Below are 22,859 nucleotides of genomic sequence, written 5' to 3' on the forward strand. Positions count from 1 at the left end.
CGACCAAAAACCTGGGAATAGGGAATAGAATAGACATAACAGGCAGCACTGTGATCTGACAGTGACCCTTTTATTTTATCCACACACACACATCAACTTTACTATGTATTAAAAAAACATTCAAAGTGGTACTTTTCTCATTTTGTACAGTACCAACAATAATACAGCATGGAATTGTGGACAAAATCGTATCCAAACAAATGGACCCCATGGTGTCAACATCAATACAGCATGGAATTGTGGACAAAATCGTATCCAAACAAATGGACCCCATGGTGTCAACATCAATACAGCATGGAATTGTGGACAAAATCTAATGCAGTGATAACAAAATCAAACCAAATTGACCCTGCGATCAAATGGGTGATTTGTGGCTCAAATGCTAATAAAACCAAATGGACCTTCCTATGGTGCCAACATCAATACAGCATGGAATTGTGGGAAAAATCTAATGTTTTGGGTCTGAGTCTGAATCTCATCAAATGGCGGTCCATGGCACAATGGCTGGATAAAAAAAAAAGGGGAAATAATATGAAAACCACTGCATTAGTACAGATAACTAAAACAAAATTTGTCCAAATCAAAATCAACACTGTGTTTGTGTATGTAGAGAGAGAAAACAAAACAGTTTAGTCTAGATGCAGTGGTTCCCAACCACTGGTACTAGTACCACTGGTGGTACTTGAGCCCCCCTCTGGTGGTACACCATGCTGAAATGAACATGACAGCACACCTAGCCGTTCATAGAAGATTTGAGGAAGGATTAATCACATTAGAAATAATATCCATTGTGCTGACTAGACAGAGTTTCTTCAGAGCAGCAGCAAAATGGAATGAAACAAAAAAAACGATTACAAGAATCAATTTTCCTGAATAGCTGAATAGGATGGGGCAGGTATACGCTCCTGTAAGCTCAGTTATGGTGGTACTTGGGTCAGATATTTTCTATGGTGGGTTTGAAAAGGCTGGGAACCCCTGGTCTAGAGGATAGTCTTGATAGTTGAGTTTAGTGTGGTACAGATAGGCACATATCCCTTTACACAAGGGGACGTTACAGCTTTTGCATTGAACCCGTGTCCCTTTGCGCACCCCGTGTCTGGCATGTACCCTGCAACCCTTTGTTGGGTACTTTTTCTGCGTTGGTGGGATCCGAAAGAGTAGATGGGCTGCAGCGTTGCCATCCATCCTGGAAGGAGGGTCGTGGAGGTATGGTGCCCTTGCACAGTATGAGGGCTCTTCCTGATCCTGATACTCATCCCTGACCCCTTCCCCTTCCTTGACTGCTGTCTTGTTCTCTCTCCGGGTGGTCCGGGTCGTCCACGACGTCACCACACTCAGTATGAACTGGTACAGGGTTTTACTGCTGGCCGGGTTCTTTGCCTTGTAAAGGACAAAAGCATTGAACACAGAGATCTGAATGAGATACATGACAAATTTTTTCGTCCACTTGCACGTCTTCCTCACGAAGTAGTAGTACGCCAGATTCTGATCCAATTTGTCAACGCCGTTCATGCAGTGGTTGTACTCAGCAAAGCATGTTGGCTTTGCTGTTGCCACCTTCTCTTTCTGGCCTGTCTGCTTCTTCAGGTTCTTTACCATGTCATGCTGGTGGAATGTGGTGACCATTTTTATCACTCTCTTGTCACGCCATGCCACCACCATTACATTGTCGTCATGGCGCATCACCGTTTCTCCGTCCTCCAGCATAGCCATGGTCAACTCTGTGATGGCGCCTGGTTCCCCTCTGTGTTTCCGTAAGGTGCCACATGTATGGACATGCAGACCCAGGAGAAACTTAGAGAGGCGCACAGAATTGTAATGGTTGTCCATCCATAGCCGGTAACCGAAACCGGTTAAACCTTCCAGCAGGAACACAACCACCTCTTGTACCAAAGGCACATCACAACGACTCACAGGTACAACAGGCTCCCCACTGTATGGCTTCATGGCAAAACAAAAGCCTGTCTTACTGCATGCCAAGATGTACGACTTGATGCCAACTTTAGTCGGCTTGGCCGGATTGTAAACCTGAAAGCCTAGCCTACCGCGCCAGAGAAGCGTGCCTTCGTCAATACTGATGTCCTGGCCTGGCATGTACAGCTCTTTGAACTTGGAGAGCAGGTAATCCAACACTTGGCGGATCTTGCACAACTTGTCATTCTTGTCAAGAGTCTCACTGTTGGTGAAGTGCAAATTGTACCAGATGATTTGGAACCTGTTCCTGGACATGGTCTTGTTAAAGTACGGGGCGGCTGTTGGCTCCTCCATCGCCCAGTACAGTTCCAGGTCTGGCTTTTGCATAAGACCTGTCAGGAAAAGCAGCCCAAAAAAACGCTTCAGTTCCATCACTGTGACTGGTTGCCATTCGCGGCTTCTGGAATGTGGCTGGTCAGTTGGGGGTTGCTGGTCAGCATAACGGTTGGTCTCTAGACATATAAGTTCGAGCAGCTCATCTGTCAACAACAGCTCCAGGAAGTCCACAGGGTTGTCTGACTGGAGTTCAGCTGCAGCACCGCGAGGCCCGGGAGTGGCAGTGAAGGGGAAGTCCTTTGGATGCCAGTCCGTCTTCTGGTCAGACCACACTGAATCTGGCCAGCCTATAAATGATAGAAATACATCATTACCATAAAATCACACCCTTGTGACACCCTTGTGGTGCAACTATACTCTTGTTATAGTTAGTGTTACCGTGTGGGGGTCCCCGGAACATCCAGATTCACCGGAACGCGCTCAGGGGACGGTTCCGGTTCCAGCGACCCGGCCCGCGTCCGAAACGGTTGAGAAATGACAGAGTTACCTTGTGGAGGTCCCGGGGGGTCACCAGAACATCCAGACCCCCAGGATGCTGGCCCGGTTCCAGCGAGCCGCCCCGAAATTACATAGTTACCGTGTGAGGGGCACCGGAACATCCAAACCCCCAGGAACGCGCTCAGGGGGCTGGTCCGGTTCCGGTGAGCTGGTCCGGTTCCGAAACGGTTGAGAAATGACAGTTACCGTGTGGGTCCCTCTACTGTACTGTACTGTAATGTCACACCCGAAATCACGTAATGCCTGCTAAAAACTCTGCTTCCGACCCGTGCACATTGTGAAGCTCAACAGTGCCACTTTGTCACCTGTTGGTACCCTAAACGGACAGACATAGGGGCATAGGGAAACACATTGCTGTTCCTTGGAGTGGCTGCACCACTCAATTGTGTACTAAATGTGTGATGCATAGAAAAGATTCTTACGTTTCTTACTGCTTTCATGGCGAACAGGTGGGACTGCAGTGGAAGGTGTGGACGTCTGAGCTTGCTTGTTACCACCTGAAAATGATAGAAATACATTTTATTGTGTGGTAAATGTTTGACTGTATTCTGTGCTGTTTACATGTCTGACTAAAAAAAGTAAATTCTTACTTCCGCTACAGCTAGCAGATGGCACTGCAGCGGTGGACATGGAAGCCTCTTCCCCATCCTCTGGATCTGGATGTGACAGTAATAGTTGGTATGATGAACAGAAAATCTTTTTTTCCCTCACCCTGATCACATCAAGGTGAGAACCCAACAGGCAGAGACATAACGATGCACAAAAGGTTCCTTTCCTACCTTTGCTATGGCCAACAGATTGTGCAGAATGAAGAAGAATAAATAAATCATAGTACACAATCAATTTACAATGTAGGCATTTAGCAAACGCTCTTCTCTCATGTAGTAGATCTTTTATATTTGATATACTGCAATCATGTGACATGTCTTTTGAAAATTCTTTATATCATGTTCAATCATGGTCTAAATGTTTTTATTGTACAAAAGATTCCTACCTCTGCAACGGCCAACAGATTGCAAAGAATGTGGCGTGAGCTCCCCACCAGCGAACTCCACCTCATCTGAAATAAAATCATAGTACATAAAAACAATTTACAAAACGCTCTTCTCTTCTGTCATCATGTTGTAGTTACTTTCTTTATTATATACTGCAATCATGTGATTTTGCTATGCTGCTACTATTACATTCATGCTGTAAATGGTCTATTTTCTGATGAACTGAAAATGGTGGACCCTGTTGTAAACAAGTTTTGTCCACAAAGTAGCAGTTTTTGTATTGACGCGTGCCAATAACTGCTGCCCGTTTGAAATGTACCCAGTCTGAAATAAAAATGATCAATGTCATAAAGAGGGCTGTATCCCTTTTTATGTTTTTGTATCAAAGCTCTTCTAGAGCTACTTACAATAAGCAGCAATCACATCCCCCCCCCTAAAAGTCAGAATGCTTGGAATGTCTCACTCACATAACTACCAGGTTTGCCATGTTCACTTCTTCATAAGCGACCTTTGGCTTGTTTTATTCATTTTCATGTCAAGAAACCCAACAATACGTTTTCCTTACCCCAGGGGACCAGGGAGCCCCAGCACCAGATTTGAGGTGTTTGATTATGAATATCTCAAAACAATCCATCAAATATTCCACTATTTCATTTCCTCAAGAAATAGCTGTTGTATTTGAACTATACTAGACACTCTAAACCTATATACTGTATACTTGCTTATTTTGGCCTTGCTTTCCTGGACCTGGTTGCTAATTTCTCCCACAAACACTGGCAACACTGGACAGGCTGCAACATATGTGAAGGTTATCCCATTGCCCGTGGGATCGTCGGCATGGTTACCAATCTACGGGACTAGCCGTGCCGTGCAGGCAGACATGCACATGATGACATGATGTGACTGAAGATACTTTCTGTATTCTGAAACTATGTAGGCTAACGATAAACAAATGGTACATACCCGTGGAATACTGCGAGGAGCACGGAGGTCTGGGACTAAGTTGCATCGTGACTCGGATCTGGATCACGATCACTACCTATCTCACTTTTGTTTTCTTTATCATGGATGATCGGCCGACGGACAGCAGGCTTTCTTTTACTTCTCCGGAGCTTGTCTGTGGGCAGACTGGGGACATCATCAACAGGTAGGCAAACAGGAGGCTGCTCACACACACCGGCGACACCGCTGGCTCCACAGCTGCAGTCGGGATGGCTGACTTTCTCTTCTTTCAAGGGAGGACGGGCTGACTTTTTCTCTTCTTTCATGGGATGAGGACGGGGTTCGCTGGCGCTGGGATATGTGTCTGGGAGATGTCTTGGTTCGTTGGGACTTCTCCCCCGCTCCGAAGCACGGGTCAGTTTATCAGTTGCATCACATCATGAATCGTTCTCTGGCAGGGATCCAACGGTGTGTTTTATGCTTTGCTGGTAATTTGCGCCCCGACATGGCTGCTACACAGTCCTCTGCTATCCTCCTATCTTACTGTGTGATCGGACACAAACACACCTCTCTGTCGCCCTTCTTTCTCTCTCCCTCGACTTCTTTCCTCTCCGACTGTCGACTTAAAAAACTAGTTAGTCAACTCTAAAACTAAACTGTGTGTGTGTGTGTGTGTGGATCAGAGCCAACACGTGATCACGCCTTGACTTGTCTCTCTTCTCCGACAACTTCTCCTTGGGACAGACCCTGAGCCGTAACTTTGTTCCCCCCAGTGTGGTAGTAAATTGTCACACATACACCGACTGCCCTGCAGGGAGCAGTGCAGTATTGGGCGGTGATACACACAGACTACACACACTAGAACTGGATATTGTCAAACGCATACTCACCGGGCACCCTGTGAGGAACAGTGCAGGACTGGACAATTAAGATTAACATACACACACACACACAACTCTCTGACCTGCAAGGAGCAGTGCAGGTCTTTAATTATTTCTTTCCCATGTCCGTATATATACGGACCCCGACGCTTTGGGACGTCATATCCCAGGTCCGTGTATATATATATATATATATATATATATATATATATATATATATATATAGGCCTACGGCGCCCAATGTATACTAATCCTATATAATGGTTGAGTGTCACAGCACCTTTTAACATTGGTCCAGTTGCTATGGCAACGCTCCACCGCTCCAGGGGAGGCGGAATGTGAATGCACTGAGAGACATGCAGCTGCTTTATACATCTCCATAAAGGCACAAGGTGTTTTACCAGATCTTTCCGTTTGTGTAAAATAACCCCATAAATGTGATTTTCTTAGGGGCACGGTGGCAGTTGGTAGTGCTGTCGCCTCACAGCTAGAAGGTCCTGTGTTCGATTCCCGCTAGGGACGCTGTGGGTGCTGGGGGCATGCTCCCTCTATGCTGGAGGCGGGGTTGGCGAAAGGGCCCTTCTGTGTGGAGTTTGCATGTTCTCCCCGTATCCCCTAGGGTAGGTACCCTCACAAAAACATGCAGTAATCCTGGTCTCTAAACTACCCCCCCCTGGCCAGTCGGGGCGCCTGATGGAGGGGAAAGGAACTGGTCGGAATAACGTGTTCCTTCCTCGCGCTACGTCCAGCCGGGGAAACTACCCTGTCAGGTAGAAGCAGCTTGGACTCCTCATGCATAGAAGGAAGCATGAGGTCAGTCCGCTGCCTCCCCAGGATTACATTAGATAATAGGGCATGCAAACCTCGCACCTGGGGGGTGCGCCATTTTGATTGTGATGAGTCACTACCATACCTGGCCAACGGAAAGGCATATAGCAGAACAGGAACAGTGCATCAAAAGTATTAACAGTTTGACTCCATAAAACGTGTTACCCGCTATTTAATAAAATATTCTACGCTGCAGAGATTGTTTTTATTACCTTTAGAGCATATGCTGAAGTATTTGCAGCTTTCAACGACGAAAAACCGGCGAAAAATGGTCCGTCATTTTGCAGTGTGCACTAAACACTCAAACACCGCCATCACATTCAAAATGGCACCGGTAGGCGTGAGAGCCTATGCCTACAAGTATTTGGGTTCATATATATCTTCTTCCCAAAAGGACTTTCAAACTAGGAAAGGTATGGCTTGGTCAGCCTGCAATGACATGCATAAGATCTGGTCATCCCGGCTTATTAAAATGTTAAAAGTAAAAATATTTAGGACGACCGTTGAGCCGATTCTACTCTATGGCTCCGAGACATGGACACTTTCAAAGAAACTAGAGAAACGGTTGGATGGCACTTACACCCGCCTTCTAATGAGAGCGCACAATCTGTCTTGGAAGAGCCACCCATCGACTAATCTAATATACGGCAACCTTCCCCTTGTTTCTTCACTAGTCCGATCCAGAAGAACACAGTTTGCCGGCCACTGCTACAGAGCTGACGATGAGGTTATATCTTATCAGAGAATATCAGAGAATATCTGTGTGCAGCTCTTGGAAAAGTAGAGATATTTTACTAAATACACATTTTCTGTCAGAAATGTCAAATGCATATGCAACTAGATAACAAGAGCTGCTGCAGCAATTAACCCGCCAGGGCTCTGTCCAACTAGAACATAGCTTTGCCAGGGTTTGAGCATTTTGACTATTTTTTTTTAGAAATCTATAGAATATTCTGTGGTGGGACTTTCTTAGAATGTCTGCTTTCATGGGGAAAAATACAAAATGTTGTTATGTAGATCAACAATTGAATACAGCTTGTTTACACACAAACAGCAGTCTGAAAATACTTTTCAGAGAGTACAGCGATAAATAAATGTCTTTGTTCCAAATAGCTATATGCTAGGTTCTGCTAGGCCTACATACCCATGCCATGTTCCATTATGGAAATATCAGCCACTGAACTGCAGCATGGTTTTTCAACAAACAATATTTTGTGACACCAATTTGTTTGACTTCTCACAATGGTACATACTAGAAACTCACTGTTTTTGTATTCAAGTAGACATCATAATCTTGAATTTGATGTATGGCAGAAGATGTTCTGTGGATGCATTTTTGGCAGAAATCAATTTATGACATTGAAACAATTATACACCCATTCTGTTAGGACTTTGTGGACATGCTATATCTTAGAAATGGGATCAGATCAGATTAGTGTCTACTTTAATAAAAAAGTGAGTTTCTACCATGTTCCATTATGTAAATATCCGCAGTTGAATACCGCTTCGTCTGACCAAAAACCTGGGAATAGAATAGACATAACAGGCAGCACTGTGATCTGACAGTGACCCTTTTATTTTATCCACAAACACATCAACTTTACTATGTATTAAAAAAACATTCAAAGTGGTACTTTTTTCATTTTGTACAGTACCAACAATACAGCATGGAATTGTGGACAAAATCGTATCCAAACAAATGGACCCCATGGTGTCAACATCAATACAGCATGGAATTGTGGACACAATCTAATGCAGTCATAACAAAATCAAACCAAATTGACCCTGCGATCAAATGGTGATTTGTGGCTCAAATGCTAATAAAACCAAATGGACCTTCCTATGGTGCCAACATCAATACAGCATGGAATTGTGGGAAAAATCTAATGTTTTGGGTCTGAGTCTGAATCTCATCAAATGGCGGTCCATGGCACAATGGCTGGATAAAAAAAAAAAGGGGAAATAATATGAAAACCACTGCATTAGTACAGATAACTAATACAAAATTTGTCCAAATCAAAATCAACACTGTTTGTGTATGTAGAGAGAGAAAACAAAACAGTTTAGTCTAGACGCAGTGGTTCCCAACCACTGGTACTAGTACCACTGGTGGTACTTGAGCCCCCATCTGGTGGTACACAGAGGAGCTATTCAGCCATGCTGAAATGAACATGACAGCACACCTAGCCGTTAATAGAAGATTTGAGGAAGGATTAATCACATTAGAAATAATATCCATTGTGCTGACTAGACAGAGTTTCTTCAGAGCAGCAGGAAAATGGAATGAAACTAAAAAACGATTCAAATAATCAATTTTCCTGAATAGCTGAATAGGATGGGGCAGGTATACGCTCCTGTACGCTCAGTTATTATGGTGGTACTTGGGTCAGATATTTTCTATGGTGGGTGGTGGGTATGAAAAGGCTGGGAACCCCTGGTCTAGAGGATAGTCTTGATAGTTGAGTTTAGTGTGGTACAGATAGGCACATATCCCTTTACACAAGGGGATGTTACAGCTTTTGCATTGAACCCGTGTCTCTTTGCGCACCCCGTGTCTGGCATGTACCCTGCAACTCTTTGCTGGGTACTTCTTTTTCTCCGTTGGTGGGATCCGAAAGAGTAGGTGGGCTGCAGCGTTGCCATCCATCCTGGAAGGAGGGTCGTGGAGGTATGGTGCCCTTGCACAGTATGAGGGCTCATCCTGATCCTGATACTCATCCCTGACCCCTTCCCCTTCCTTGACTGCTGTCTTGTTCTCTCTCCGGGTGGTCCGGGTCGTCCACGACGTCACCACACTCAGTATGAACTGGTACAGGGTTTTACTGCTGGCCGGGTTCTTTGCCTTGTAAAGGACAAAAGCATTGAACACAGAGATCTGCATGAGATACATGACAAATTTCTTCGTCCACTTGCACGTCTTCCTCACGAAGAAGTAGTACGCCAGATTCTGATCCAATTTGTCAACGCCGTTCATGCAGTGGTTGTACTCAGCAAAGCATGCTGGCTTTGCGGTTGCCACCTTCTCTTTCTGGCCTGTCTGCTTCTTCAGGTTCTTTACCATGTCATGCTGGTGGAATGTGGTGACCATTTTTACCACTCTCTTTTCACGCCATGCCACCACCATTACATTGTCGTCATGACGCATCACCGTTTCTCCGTCCTCCATCATAGCCATGGTCAACTCTGTGATGGCGCCTGGTTCCCCTCTGTGTTTCCGTAAGGTGCCACATGTATGGACATGCAGACCCAGGAGAAACTTAGAGAGGCGCACAGAATTGTAATAGTTGTCCATCCATAGCCGGTAACCGAAACCGGTTAAACCTTCCAGCAGGAAGACAACCACCCCTTGTACCAAAGGCACATCAAAATGACTCAAAGGTACAACAGGCTCCCCACTGTATGGCTTCATGGCAAAACAAAAGCCTGTCTTACTGCATGCCAAGATGTACGACTTGATGCCAACTCGACTCGATGTCGGCTTGGCCGGATTGTAAACCTGAAAGCCTAGCCTACCGCGCCAGAGAAGCGTCCCTTCGTCAATACTGATGTCCTGGCCTGGCATGTACAGCTCTTTGAACTTGGAGAGCAGGTAGTCCAACACTTGGCGGATCTTGCACAACTTGTCATTCTTGTCAAGAGTCTCACTGTTGGTGAAGTGCAAATTGCTCCAGATGATTTGGAACCTGTTCCTGGACATGGTCTTGCTAAAGTACGGGGCGGCTGTTGGCTCCTCCATCGCCCAGTACAGTTCCAGGTCTGGCTTTTGCACAAGACCTGTCAAGAAAAGCAGCCCAAAAAAACGTTTCAGTTCCATCACTGTGACTGGTTGCCATTCGCGGCTTCTGGAATGTGGCTGGTCAGTTGGGGGTTTCTGGTCAGCATAACGGTTGGTCTCTAGACATATAAGTTTGAGCAGCTCATCTGTCAAGAACAGCTCCAGGAAGTCCACAGGGTTGTCTGACTGGAGTTCAGCTGCAGCACCGCGAGGCCCGGGAGTGGCAGTGAAGGGGAAGTCCTTTGGATGCCAGTCCGTCTTCTGGTCAGACCACACTGAATCTGGCCTGCCTATAAATTATAGAAATACATCATTACCATAAAATCACACCCTTGTGACACCCTTGTGGTGCAACTATACTCTTGTTATAGTTACTGTTACCGTGTGGGGGTCCCCGGAACATCCAGACCCCACGGAACGCACTCAGGGGGCTGTTCCGGTTCCAGCGACCCGGCCCGCGTCCGAAACGGTTGAGAAATTACAGAGTTACCGTGTGGAGGTTCCCGGGGGGGTCACCAGAACATCCAGACCCCCAGGATGCTGGCCCGGTTCCAGCGAGCCGCCCCACGTCCGAAACGGTCGAGAAATGACAGAGTTACAATGTAGGGGTCCCCGGAACATCCAGACCCCCAGGAACGCGCTCAGGGGGCTCGTCCGGTTCCGGTGTGCTGGTCCGTTTCCGAAACGGTTGAGAAATGACAGAGTTACCGTGTGGGGGTCCCAATCCAGACCCCCAGGATGCTGGCCCGGTTCCGGCGAGCCGCACCGCGTCCGAAACAGTCGAGAAATGACAGTTACCGTGTGGGTCCCTCTACTGTACTGTACTGAAATGTCACACCCGACATCACGTAATGCCTGCTAAAAACTCTGCTTCCGACCCGTGCACATTGTGAAGCTCAACAGTGCCACTTTGTCACCTGTTGGTACCCTAAACGGACAGACATAGGGGCATAGGGAAACGCATTGCTGTTCCTTGGAGTGGCTGCACCACTCAATTTTGTGCTAAATGTGTGATGCATAGAAAAGTTTCTTACGTTTCTTACTGGTTTCATGGCGAACAGGTGGGACTGCAGTGGAAGGTGTGGACATCTGAGCTCGCTTGTTACCACCTGAAAATGATAGAAATAAATTTTATTGTGTGGTAAATGTTTGACTGTATTCTGTGCTGTTTACATGTCTGACTAAAAAAAGTAAATTCTTACTTCTGCTACAGCTAGCAGATGGCACTGCAGCGGTGGACATGGAAGCCTCTTCCCCATCCTCTGGATCTGGATGTGACAGTAATAGATCAAATAGTTGGTATGATGAACAGAAAATCTTTTTTTCCCTCACCCTGATCACATCAGGGTGAGAACCCAACAGGCAGAGACATAACGATGCACAAAAGGTTCCTTTCCTACCTTTGCTATGGACAACAGATTGGGCAGAATGAGACGTGGGCTCCCCACCTGCGAACTCCTCATCTGAAAGAATAAATAAATCATAGTACACAATCAATTTACAATGTAGGCATTTAGCAAACGCTCTTCTCTCATGTAAATCTTTTATATTTGATATACTGCAATCATGTGACTGTGACATGTGTCTTTTGAAAATTCTTTATATCCTGTTCAATCATGGTCTAAATGTTTGTATTGTACAAAAGATTCCTACCTCTGCAACGGCCAACAGATTGCAAAGAATGTGACGTGAGCTCCCCACCAGCGAACTCCACCTCATCTGAAATAGAATCATAGTACATAAAAACAATTTACAAAACGCTCCTCTTCTGTCATCATGTTGTAGTTACTTTCTTTATTATATACTGCAATCATGTGATTTTGCTATGCTGCTACTATTACATTCATGCTGTAAATGGTCTATTTTCTGATGAACTGAAAATGGTGGACCCTGTTGTAAACAAGTCTTAGTGCTTTATCATGGTTTTGTCCACAAAGTAGCAGTTTTTGTATTGACGCGTGCCAAAAACTGCTGCCCGTTTGAAATGTACCCAGTCTGAAATAAAAATGATCAATGTTTTTATTGTGTCCTAAAGAGGGCTGTATCCCTTTATGTTTTTGTATCAAAGCTCTTCCAGAGCTACTTACAATAAGCAGCAATTGCAGCAATCAAATAACCCCCCCCCCACACACACACACTCCCCCTAAAAGTCAGAATGCTTGGAACGTCTCACTCACATAACTACCAGGGTTGCCATGTTCGCTTCTTCATAAGCGACCTTTGGCTTGTTTTATTCATTTTCATGTCAAGAAACCCAACAATGTTTTCCTTACCCCAGGGGACCAGGGAGCCCCAGTACCAGCTTTGAGGTGTTTGATTATGAATATCTCAAAACAATCCATTAAATATTCCACTATTTCATTTCCTCAAGAAATAGCTGATGTATTTGAACTATACTAGACACTCTAAACCTATATACTGTATAGTTGCTTATTTCTGCCTTGCTTTCCTGGACCTGGTTGCTAATTTCTCCCACAAACACTGGCAACACTGGACAGGCTGCAACATATGTAAAGGTTATCCCATTGCCCGTGGGATCGTCGGCATGGTTACCGATCTACACTGGCTATGGGACACAGCCGTATGGGACTAGCCGTGCCGTGCAGGCAGACATGCACATGATGACATGATGTGACTGAAGATACTTTATCTGTATTCTGAAACTATGTAGGCTAACGATAAACAAATGGTACATACCCGTGGAATACTGCGAGGGGCACGGAGGTCTGGGACTAAGTTGCATCGTGACTCGGATCTGGATCACGATCACTACCTATCTCACTTTTGTTTTCTTTATCATGGATGATCGGCCGACGGACAGCAGACTTTCTTTTACTTCTCCGGAGCTTGTCTGTGGGCAGACTGGGGACATCATCAACAGATAGGCAAACAGGAGGCTGCTCACACACCGGCGACACCGCTGGCTCCACAGCTGCAGTCGGGATAGCTCACGTTTTCTCTTCTTTAATGGGAGGACGGGCTGAATTTTTCTCTTCTTTCATGGGATGAGGACGACGGGGTTCGCTGGCGCTGGGAGATGTGTCTGGGAGATGTCTTGGTTCGTTGGGACTTCTCTCCCGCTCCGAAGCACGGGTCAGTTTATCAGTTGCATCACATCATGAATCGTTCTCTGGCGGGGATCCAACGGTGTGTTTTATGCTTTGCTGGTAATTTGCGACCCGACATGGCTGCTACAGTCCTCTGCTATCCTCCTATCTTACAGTGTTATCGGACACAAACACACCTCTGTCGCCCTTCTCTCTCTCCCTCGACTTCTTTCCTCTCCGACTGTCGACTTAAAAAACTAAACTAGTTAGTCAACTCTAAAACTAAACTATGTGTGTGTGGATCAGAGCCAACACGTGATCACGCCTTGACTTCTCTCTTCTCCGACAACTACACTACACTACACTATAAACTCAACTTTAAAACTATAACAACTCTAAAACTCAACTATAATTACACATCAACTAAATAAAACACAAAATAACTAACTCTGATCTCTTCCATCTCCTCTCTCTCGCTCTCTCTGCTGCTTGCTAGTTTTGACTTGTTACTGAAATAACCAGATATAAGTGGCTACTTTGTACCTGGTGTGATATGATCATGTGATCTGGGTATACTTTGATGTAGCCGTTTGTAATTCACAGTAATGGATGCGTGAGAGTTGAATGCAGCTTACCACGGTGAAAATACCCTTTTACGTAGCTTACGTGTTTGGCGGACGGCCAGACTAAAGCAGATTTACGTATTTGGCGCTTTAAGGGTTAACACATTGACGGCTGGCATCGTTTTCAGTCCATGGCCCTTCCCTGCCAGACCATTTGGCCATTTTCACCAATCTTTCAAGGCCCATACAATATTATGTGATATGATGACAATGACACAAATGAAAGGAGTCTTTCCTCTTTACCCATTCTTTAGTTATAGGCAGTTCAATACAGCTTGGTTTCCCCCAAACCAGCCTTCTAGATAGATAGATAACTTTGTCGTCATTCAGCAGATACATAAAATGCATAAAGAAATGTCGTTTCACTGGCTTTTAGTATGCTAGTTAAAAGAGAACTAAAATACTATTAAAATCTAAAATCTGGAAGCAATATTCAGAGATATTTGCGTTTGTGTAGAACACTCTCAGGACCCATATACTATTCTGTATTATGATGACAATGTCACAATATAGCTCAAATTAAGGTTCTATTATGTTCAGTTTTTTTACTTATAGGCATTCGAGTGAACATTAGTGTTACGAAGGCTTTCACTTAGAACTCCATATATGGGGATAACCTATAGTCCCATATATGGAGACAACGGCGATATCCAGTGCTGACATCAGATTAATGTAGAAACCCCAAAGATGGATATACACAGTGGTGATATCATCGTGACACTAGACTTGCGCATTATAAAAGGCAGATCCCAGCCTCTAAACCTCAGATACCAAGCCACGCACACGGTATCTCCAACGATCTCAAATCTACAAGACCCAAGCAAGACCCAGGATACAGGATACAGCACATAGGACAAGACTCAAGACACCATGCTCAAGACACAAGATCCAAGATCAAGAACCCCTCAACACATACGAACCAAGGTGTCTGGCTTTACAACCCAGATACCTTGCATAGCATTACCAAGACCACCATTCCAATTAGCTCCGTTAAAGGCGAGACATGGTAGGTGAAATCATGATTTTTCTTTTTTTGCTCCCTAAACATGTTTTCTTTCAAACTAAAGCAAAATAAACATTCAAAACAAAGATTTAGATGTTTATTTTAGTAGTTTATTTTAGCCAATGGCAGCTCGTTTTGCTGGGTGAAAATCCACCCTCTCAATTTTCATGATTGGTTGTTGGTACAAAGGAAGTGACCATATTTGGATCAAACCACAGTCAGCTCGAGGTCCAGACCTTTCCAATGATATATGGCATTATATGTTGTTGCCAAGGTTTGGATGAGATATTTTGTCTCAAAATAGTGGCTTCAAATAAAACGTTTTGGAATTTTACAATACAATTCTTTAAAGGCTGTTTGCTCAAAATGGGTTTTCCTCATACCTGGGACAAAGAATCTCCACTTCAGTTGCACTCACATAGACCAAACTTTCCAGTCTTATTTATAACTATATTCTGCATATATTTACAGATGGGTTTGTTGATATATCATTCAGAGCCTGATTTACATCAAATTTTATACCTAAAAACATGCCAAAAATTGGTTTTTTTATGCCTGTTGACACTATTTTCTGATTTGTGGAGTGATAATTAGATATATCTAAAATCCCTTCTGTAATTTTCTTTGTCTCTAATATGTCAACCAAATGAAACAATCATTTTGAACCTGGCTTTATCCGATCTTCAGATTTATCGTCCCGAAATGTATGCAAATTAGTGCATATAATGCCTAATTTAAACATAATTTCAGAAAACTTGTAATACAAGAAATCTTAGTATTAATATAAGTAATCAACTGGAGAAGTTTCATTGTGATAGCTATTAGCTAACTTTTTTTCCCTATTCACCTACCATGTCTCGCCTTAAGTTCAGATCGGACACCACTGCAGCGGGTCCTAACCTAGACAACCAGCACTAGTTAGAGCTATTTTATATGGTCCTTCGAGCCGGTAGCTCTAACTATTTTTTTCTTTTCATTTTTATCCCACGATTTTGCAACCCTGTTTTTTCACCCAGTGCCAATTATCTAATCCTGGGCGCTACACTTCCTCTGCCAACCTGGGGGGGCAGCGGACTGACCTCATGCCTCCTATGCATGAGGAGTGCAAGCTGCTTCTTTTCACCCGACGGGGGGGAATTTCCCTGGCCGGACGTGGCGCGTGGAAGGAACACGTTATTCCGACCAGTTCCTTTCCCCTCCATCAGGCGCCCCTGCTGGCCAGGGGGAGGTAGTTTTAGAGACCAGGATTACTGCATGTTTTTTGTGAGGGTACCTACCCTAGGGGACACAGGGAGAACATGCAAACTCCACACAGAAAGGCCCTTTTGCCAACCCCACCTCGGGTATGGGCACTGATGACGCAGAGGAGGGAACACGCCCCCAGCGCCCACAGCGGGAATCGAACCCAGGACCTTCTAGCTGTGAGGCGACAGCACTACCGACTGTGCCACCGTGCCCCTGGTAGCTCTAACAAGTGCTGGTTGTCTAGGTTAGGACCCGCTGCAGTGGTGTCCGATCCGAACTTAAACCGGGATGTTTAACGGAGCTAATTGGAATGGTGGTCTTGGTAAAGCTATGCAAGGTATCTGGGTTGTAAAGCCAGACACCTTGGTTCTACCTACTGGTAGTAATAAGTAACTGTCATGATATATGGACGCTCCGTGACCCGTTTTTCCTCCCGGAATTTCCCCCACTATCCCCAGTATAAAATCCCAGGAGTAAAAACTTGAAAACCGTTCGCCCCACCGACTTCATAATTTCCCCACCACGGCCTAGAGTGGGATACACCGTTGTCCAGAACAGCACAAAAGCCTCTGACCAGGCTCTGGACAGGGTCCAAATTAGCCAATTGATCACCCCTAGATTTCCATTTATGGAGCTGGCCTGTTCTGACATCACAATGATGTTCTGAAATCTGCATAGACTCCATATTTGGGCATGCCTGACAAAATAACTCCATATATGGGCATAAAAAGGGACACAGACCTAATAACTGGGTGGGGCATGCATTTCCAACAAGTAGGCCAGTGCCCAACAGGCACCACTCTAGTAGCTCAAATGGAATGGAACTCACTTGATCTTTTTATTTCTGACTTCAATACTTACAGTATTTGTCTTCAAACAAAGTACAAAGTGCCTTTTTTGGTCAGAATTTTGTTTTCACCCCTGTATGTATGTGTGTGTGTGTGTGTGTGAGATAAAATACATTTCTCAGGTCGACCCTACACAGCTCTGATTTGCATAGTCAAACTCTGTGTGGTACGTTGTGAAGCAGATCTTCCTGTGTAATGGCATATAACAAGCGGCACATTGGTATCGCGTCTCACTCCGCTTCTTGCCTTTCACTTTGCAGACTTTGCATTCCCTCATTGGGTTCTGCTTGCGGGCGCCGGGTGCCGCTTGAATCTTCACAGCAACATGTTTTGTTGGCAGAGGTGGGATGTGTGCAGAGAGCCTGGACCGAGGGTCCTGCCTTGGTGCTCTGTTTGCTTTTGTCGGGCTAGTCCATGCCTTGACAAGACTTTCGATGAAGGACAGCATGTCTCGAAAGGTTCCCTCAGGATTTTTCTTCTGGTACAGGACAAATGCATTGAAAATACATATTTGGAACATATATAAAATGTACTTGTTTGTCCATTTGTAAGACTTCCTGTTGAAGGGATAGTATGAAAGGTTTTGATCAAGCCGGCCAACTCCCTTCATTCCACTGTTGTACTCTGTGACACAAGCAGGCTTTGATACAGTAACCTGACCATGACCTTTCTTCCACCCCCGAACATCTCCCATCACATCTGGGTGGAAAGTTGTGACCATCCTGACCACCTTGGTGTCCCTCCAAGCCATCACCATCACCTTGTCTGTGTGTCTAACAATTCTTTCCCCCACACTCAGGGTTGAAGTGGAAGCCTTCTGGATTTCTGGTGGCGCGCCACTGTTTCCTCTGAGTGTCCCGCAGACATGGGTCTTCTTTTCAAGCAGCAGTTTGCACATGTCAAACGAATTATAGACATGATCCATAAAAAGTTTATAACCGTGATTTTCTAGGCCTCCTAGGAGCGAGGTAACTATCTCAACTAAAGTGGACCCTTTTTCACAGTACGGCCGCATGTTGTGACAGTACCCAGTCTCTGAGTCGCACAGAATATAAGACCTTAACCCTCTCTTCAATGGCCCCTCTAAACCGCGATGTCCCCTAAACAAAATGGTTCCCTCATCAATAGTTATCTTCTGTGATGGCTGATACAGCTCCTGGAACTTGCTCACAAGATAGCTGAAGACAGGGCGGATTTTGTACAGCCTGTCATCATCATCTACTGCATCGTTGAAGTGAAGAAACCGAAGGATGAGCTGGAATCTATTGCGAGCCATAACCTTGCTGAAGTATGGGGTTGTTGTAATTTCCTCCTGAGCCCAGTAGAGCTCCAGCTGAGGCTTCCAAACAATACCAGTCAGAAAAAACAGACCAAGAAAGGTTTTGAGTTCCTCCCTTGTGACAGGCTCCCATTCATTTAATCTGGAGCTTGGCATTACTGGCATAGGTGTCATCTTGGTAAAGTTCTTCTCCGCATAGAGGTTGGTCTGAACCACAATCATATCCAGCAACATATCAGTCAAAAACAGTCTGAGGAAGTCCACTGGCTGGTCTGACTGTAGGGTTGCAGCACTGTTGATCGGCCCAGGTCTAGCTGTGAAGGGGATGTCTTCAGGCTGCCAAGCCACCTCCTCTACACCCCGCCACCCAGGAGAAATAGGCTCCTCACGCACAGGCCACCGTCCCCTACCTGAAAATTATAGAAATTAGGGCCGGGACTACTTAAAACGGGTTAATTATGATGAATTCATTACAGAAAAATGATCGCGTTCAAAAAAATTACGTGGAACGTTTCTTACTGGACGAGTTTCACATACCGTTTATGCTGATGCACCAACCAAGGCACAGAAGCAGCAGGCAGCAGTGTTAATAACAAACTCCACACGCAAACGAGAACCAGATAACGCGTTGCTTGGCCCCGTTGATAGGACATTTAGATTTAAACGGCGAACGGATGGAAGTGTGCATAAAAGCATGGTTGTGTGCAACAGCAGAGAGAGGGGTTCCATATGGGAATGACTAACGTAAGCTTCACGTTAGCTGGTTAGCTAATGTGGTTACGTTAGCATTTGTGGTGATTTTGCATATCACTACAGCATATCAAGCCTCCGGTGTACATGATGTGAATGAAACATGTAGAAGCTAACATGAATCTAGCCCCATATGAAACCTCTCCCTCTGCTATGTAGAGCTACATAGCCGGCGTAGGGGCCATATGGGGCTGACGTTCGACAATCTGAGAACCCATCGTCAAGAAATACAGTTCCCTCTTTTCCTTTATTGACGGAGTCAACAGTCTGTCTCAAGAGACTAGTCTAGTTCACACCCAGCCCTGTGGAATGTACTCCCCAGTCCCCAGATAGCTCATTCCACTGTTCTTATTGGATTGTATTGCTTAGTGTGTCCCCCAATTGTATTGCTTAGTGTGTTGCTTAGTGTCCCCCCCAATAAAGTTGTTGGATGTTTGTGGACGGTAACTAAAAGCTGGATGTAGGAGGGGCTAGCACCCCTCAAAAATGATTCTCACTGTTCTTAGGTCAAATAATGATATGCAATTAAAATGCGATTAATTAATTACAAAGCCTGTAATTAAATTAATTACGAGTCCCAGCCCTAATAGAAATGCATAATTACCATACAATACATATATATTTACAATAGGCCTACATGTATTTACAATAAATGCATTACTTACTGTTATATACGCGCAACTATGATTTATAACAACCACTAGATGATAATGACTATCTCCAGTCCCCACACATTAGTCATGCAACGGCATTTAAAAAGCTAAATGTGTTTGTTAGATTTGATTCATCAAATGGTTCTGAGCTTCCATTTAAAATATTGTAGTGAAGTTAGACTTTGATGAAATCAGTTTAGCTGTTCCATAATTCCAAATGATTCCCTTAGTCTAGTGACTACCGCCACCTCCTTATAATAACTTGTACATATCTTATTTTTACCTTTTATGATGATTTGAATTTTGTTGTTATTTTTCATGTCATGATTATGAATTTAATACCCAGGACCTGAATGGAAACAAGACTTTTTTTCGGTGATCCCTTTGGACGTGTGTTTGACTGTAGGCTTACCCTGTACTGATTACATTTCTGCCAATAAATTATTCAATTCAATCAATAACTACTCCCCACTGTATTACACTGTACTATGGCTCCCCCTAATTACCGTTTATGGTACATGCACCTTGCACTCTCCAGCAGGCTAGTGCGCATCAGAGCATGTGAGTGGCGCGGAGCGGGCGAGAAATCCGCTCTTTGCTCTCGGCGGCTTTTGTCCGGCTCGTTCATTCGCTCATGTTGATCCCCCCCACGCCACTCTCTGCTCGCTCAGCGCTCACCTTCATTTGCGCAACGGGCGCTCCACGATCCGCTCAGATACGCCCACTCGGCAGCAAAAAATGTCGAAAAAAAAGAAAATGCCATTTTCCTGAAATTGGCCAATTAAACAACATTATTGCCTGAAGGCCGTCGGAGCATAAACATTTATGTGTTTAAAAAGTGTTGCCGGCGATTAAACATTTTATTCTGTTTATAATCTAAACACTGACACGTTTAAAAACACGTTCACTAGCTTTCCCACTTTAACCAACAGGCGATTGATATCATGCTTGTTAACTGCGCCTTTGATAGCTAACTGAAGCAGATGAATTGGACATCGCAGGTGTAAACTTGACACGATTAAGTACTGGTTTACCATAGCATCTACATTATTAGTAACCGCGTCCACTTGGTTTTGTGAGAGTGCAGGTTCCTCCTCCTCCGCAATATCCTCCTCTTCCTCCACGACCACTTCATCATCATTCTCCTTCAACGTCAGGGATTAAATGCCTTGATCATGTTGCTGGCACTGCCGGTCACCACACGAATCACGCGTTGATGAATGTTCCAATTTTTCAGCACACTTTCATACTTTTGGTAAATGCGCTCTGCAGTCTGCACACACTAAATCCAAGTTTAGGTTCTAAACACTTATTTGTAACACTTTTTACACGTGTGCCGTGTGCACTGAGCGGCTCGGAACGGAGGACAGTTCTCGCTCCGGAAGCCGTTCTGACCCATTTTAAAACCCGCTCAGCGCTCAATTAAAAATGCACCCACTCCACTCCTCGTGCCGCTCCCGCTCCACGCCGCTCACATGCTCTGGTGCGCATGTGCACAACGCTATGTACTGTATGTTCGTCTGTTGACACTTTGTACATGTTGGCTGAGCTCTCCGTTGTTTGCAATGGACCCGTCGGACTGATTTGTTAATTGATTGAAGCATTTATTAACAGTTTGCAGAATGGGTACATTTCCCATGAAAGCACAACTCAATACCAACTGTTTGGGATGGGGGGGGGGGGGGGGGGGGGGGGGTGTTCTTAAATTGGATATGGGTTTCTTTCAGCATCACTCACAGGTAGGAAGAACCTTTTCAATCTACCGCAGCTGTGTGGTAAAATGTTTTACCTTAGTCTGCGACTCGAGTGAAGTTGCGCTGCATATGCGCAGCATGCATCGCCTGCCGACGCTGCATTAAAATACCGTAAGCTCGGAAATCACACCGTGGCTGTTTCTGCCACGGCACTACCGAAATCCGGTATACCGGTATACCGCGACACCCCTACCACACAAACATTTCCAGACCCTAGATAGAATGTGTATGCTGCCAACTCTTACCAGTTTGAATAAAGTGACAGTGCAAGAACCCAGTTTCTTCATTGTAGATAGAAACATCACATACCAGAAGTGGTCACGAGTAGGGTTGGGATTCGGAACCGGGTCCATTTCAGACCCGGTTCCGACATTGCGGGTCCGGAGCCGGTTCCATCGTTTTTTTATTAACGGTTCCCCAAACGGATCTCATCAGTCGTCATTTAGCTCCGCTGTGTCTGTGCATGCATGCAAGCAGAGCCAAGTTACTGGGGTGACGTCACCCAACCTACATGAGTGAGTTAGTGGGGTCGGGGAGGATACGCCCACTATTCTGTGCATTCAGCGACCGCCGCGGAGCGACTGGGACAGTATGTCGAAGAGATCTCCAAAGTGTGGTTAACAGAGAGGGAAATTACTCTGAGGCTGAGCACGCAAGTGCAATAAATGCGATGCTATAGTTCCCTGGCTGCAAAGGTTGTTGCAACTTGTACCAGTTGCAGTTTTGCACCACGTCCACATTGAGGAAACATCTCAAAATCAATATGCCTACACGAGTCCACAACTCACGAGAATAATCTAGGAGCATCGCGTTTGTGAGCCATGCGGAAAGCCGTGCCCGCTCTCCCCGCAACTCCACCACAGCTAGCCGGCGGGGGACGAGGATGATGCAAGGCTCGTTCACTTTCCCCAGGCTAGTAACGTAATAGAAAATAAAAACTACTGTCGTCTACAGAGCTTTTCATTAGGCCGCGGCGTATTGTACAACTGTTGTTAATGGTGTTAATTTAGAACGCCAATGACTCGACGTCTTTCTGTCTGATATTTTATGAATCACGTTCACTATAGTATAGAGCCAAATCAATTTGTCTGCACTTATAAGCAACTCAACTGCTTTTGATTTGGTTCTAAATTAATCGCGTGGCTGTTGAGAGCCCAGCGTTTAGGTGCATACCTCCATAGATTGATTACTTTATGAACAGTTTGCAGAAAAAAAGCACAGGAACGTAGCCTACAGTTCAATACAAGGTCTGCTAAAACGATTTTATAATCCAAGAAAGCACTATGGCTTGTTTCCATTAGGGTAAGGGGTCCTTCATATTAAATTAATCTGAACATTAAAGACAACATTTGTCACCACAACAATATCATTATTGCAATGTGTACTGTAGGCTATATTTAATATACAGTACAAATTGCAATATACAGT

At 44.9% G+C, this 22,859-nt stretch overlaps 2 protein-coding genes across 4 annotated transcripts in view; both read right to left on the reverse strand.

Moving 5' to 3' along the window:
* LOC306931617 (uncharacterized protein) overlaps window positions 1–22,859 on the reverse strand; it is a 47,467-nt gene that overhangs the window by 4,488 nt on the left and 20,120 nt on the right. Inside the window, exons 7-11 of one of the 3 annotated variants that reach the window (XM_079513074.1) lie at window positions 11,883–11,948; window positions 11,630–11,692; window positions 11,432–11,497; window positions 11,264–11,338; window positions 8,031–10,519 (exon numbers count right to left, since the gene is read on the reverse strand). In XM_079513074.1, coding sequence (XP_079369200.1) covers window positions 8,841–10,519; window positions 11,264–11,338; window positions 11,432–11,497; window positions 11,630–11,692; window positions 11,883–11,948 — 1,949 coding nt within the window. In that variant the 3' untranslated portion in view covers window positions 8,031–8,840. Of the gene's footprint in view, window positions 1–8,030; window positions 10,520–11,263; window positions 11,339–11,431; window positions 11,498–11,629; window positions 11,693–11,882; window positions 11,949–16,984; window positions 18,685–22,859 lie in introns of those variants that run through there. The other 2 variants (XM_079513076.1, XM_079513075.1) reach the window with 2 other exon arrangements.
* Window positions 698–4,812, reverse strand: LOC306931430 (piggyBac transposable element-derived protein 4-like; the record flags this gene model as incomplete). Its single annotated transcript, XM_079512831.1, has 5 exons — window positions 698–2,597; window positions 3,231–3,305; window positions 3,399–3,464; window positions 3,803–3,868; window positions 4,767–4,812. 5 exons carry the CDS (start codon window positions 4,810–4,812, stop codon window positions 946–948), a joined length of 1,905 nt encoding a protein of 634 aa, XP_079368957.1. The 3' UTR covers window positions 698–945.

This window comes from Electrona antarctica, assembly GCF_951216825.1.
Source record: "Electrona antarctica genome assembly, chromosome: 10".
NCBI lineage: Eukaryota > Metazoa > Chordata > Actinopteri > Myctophiformes > Myctophidae > Electrona > Electrona antarctica.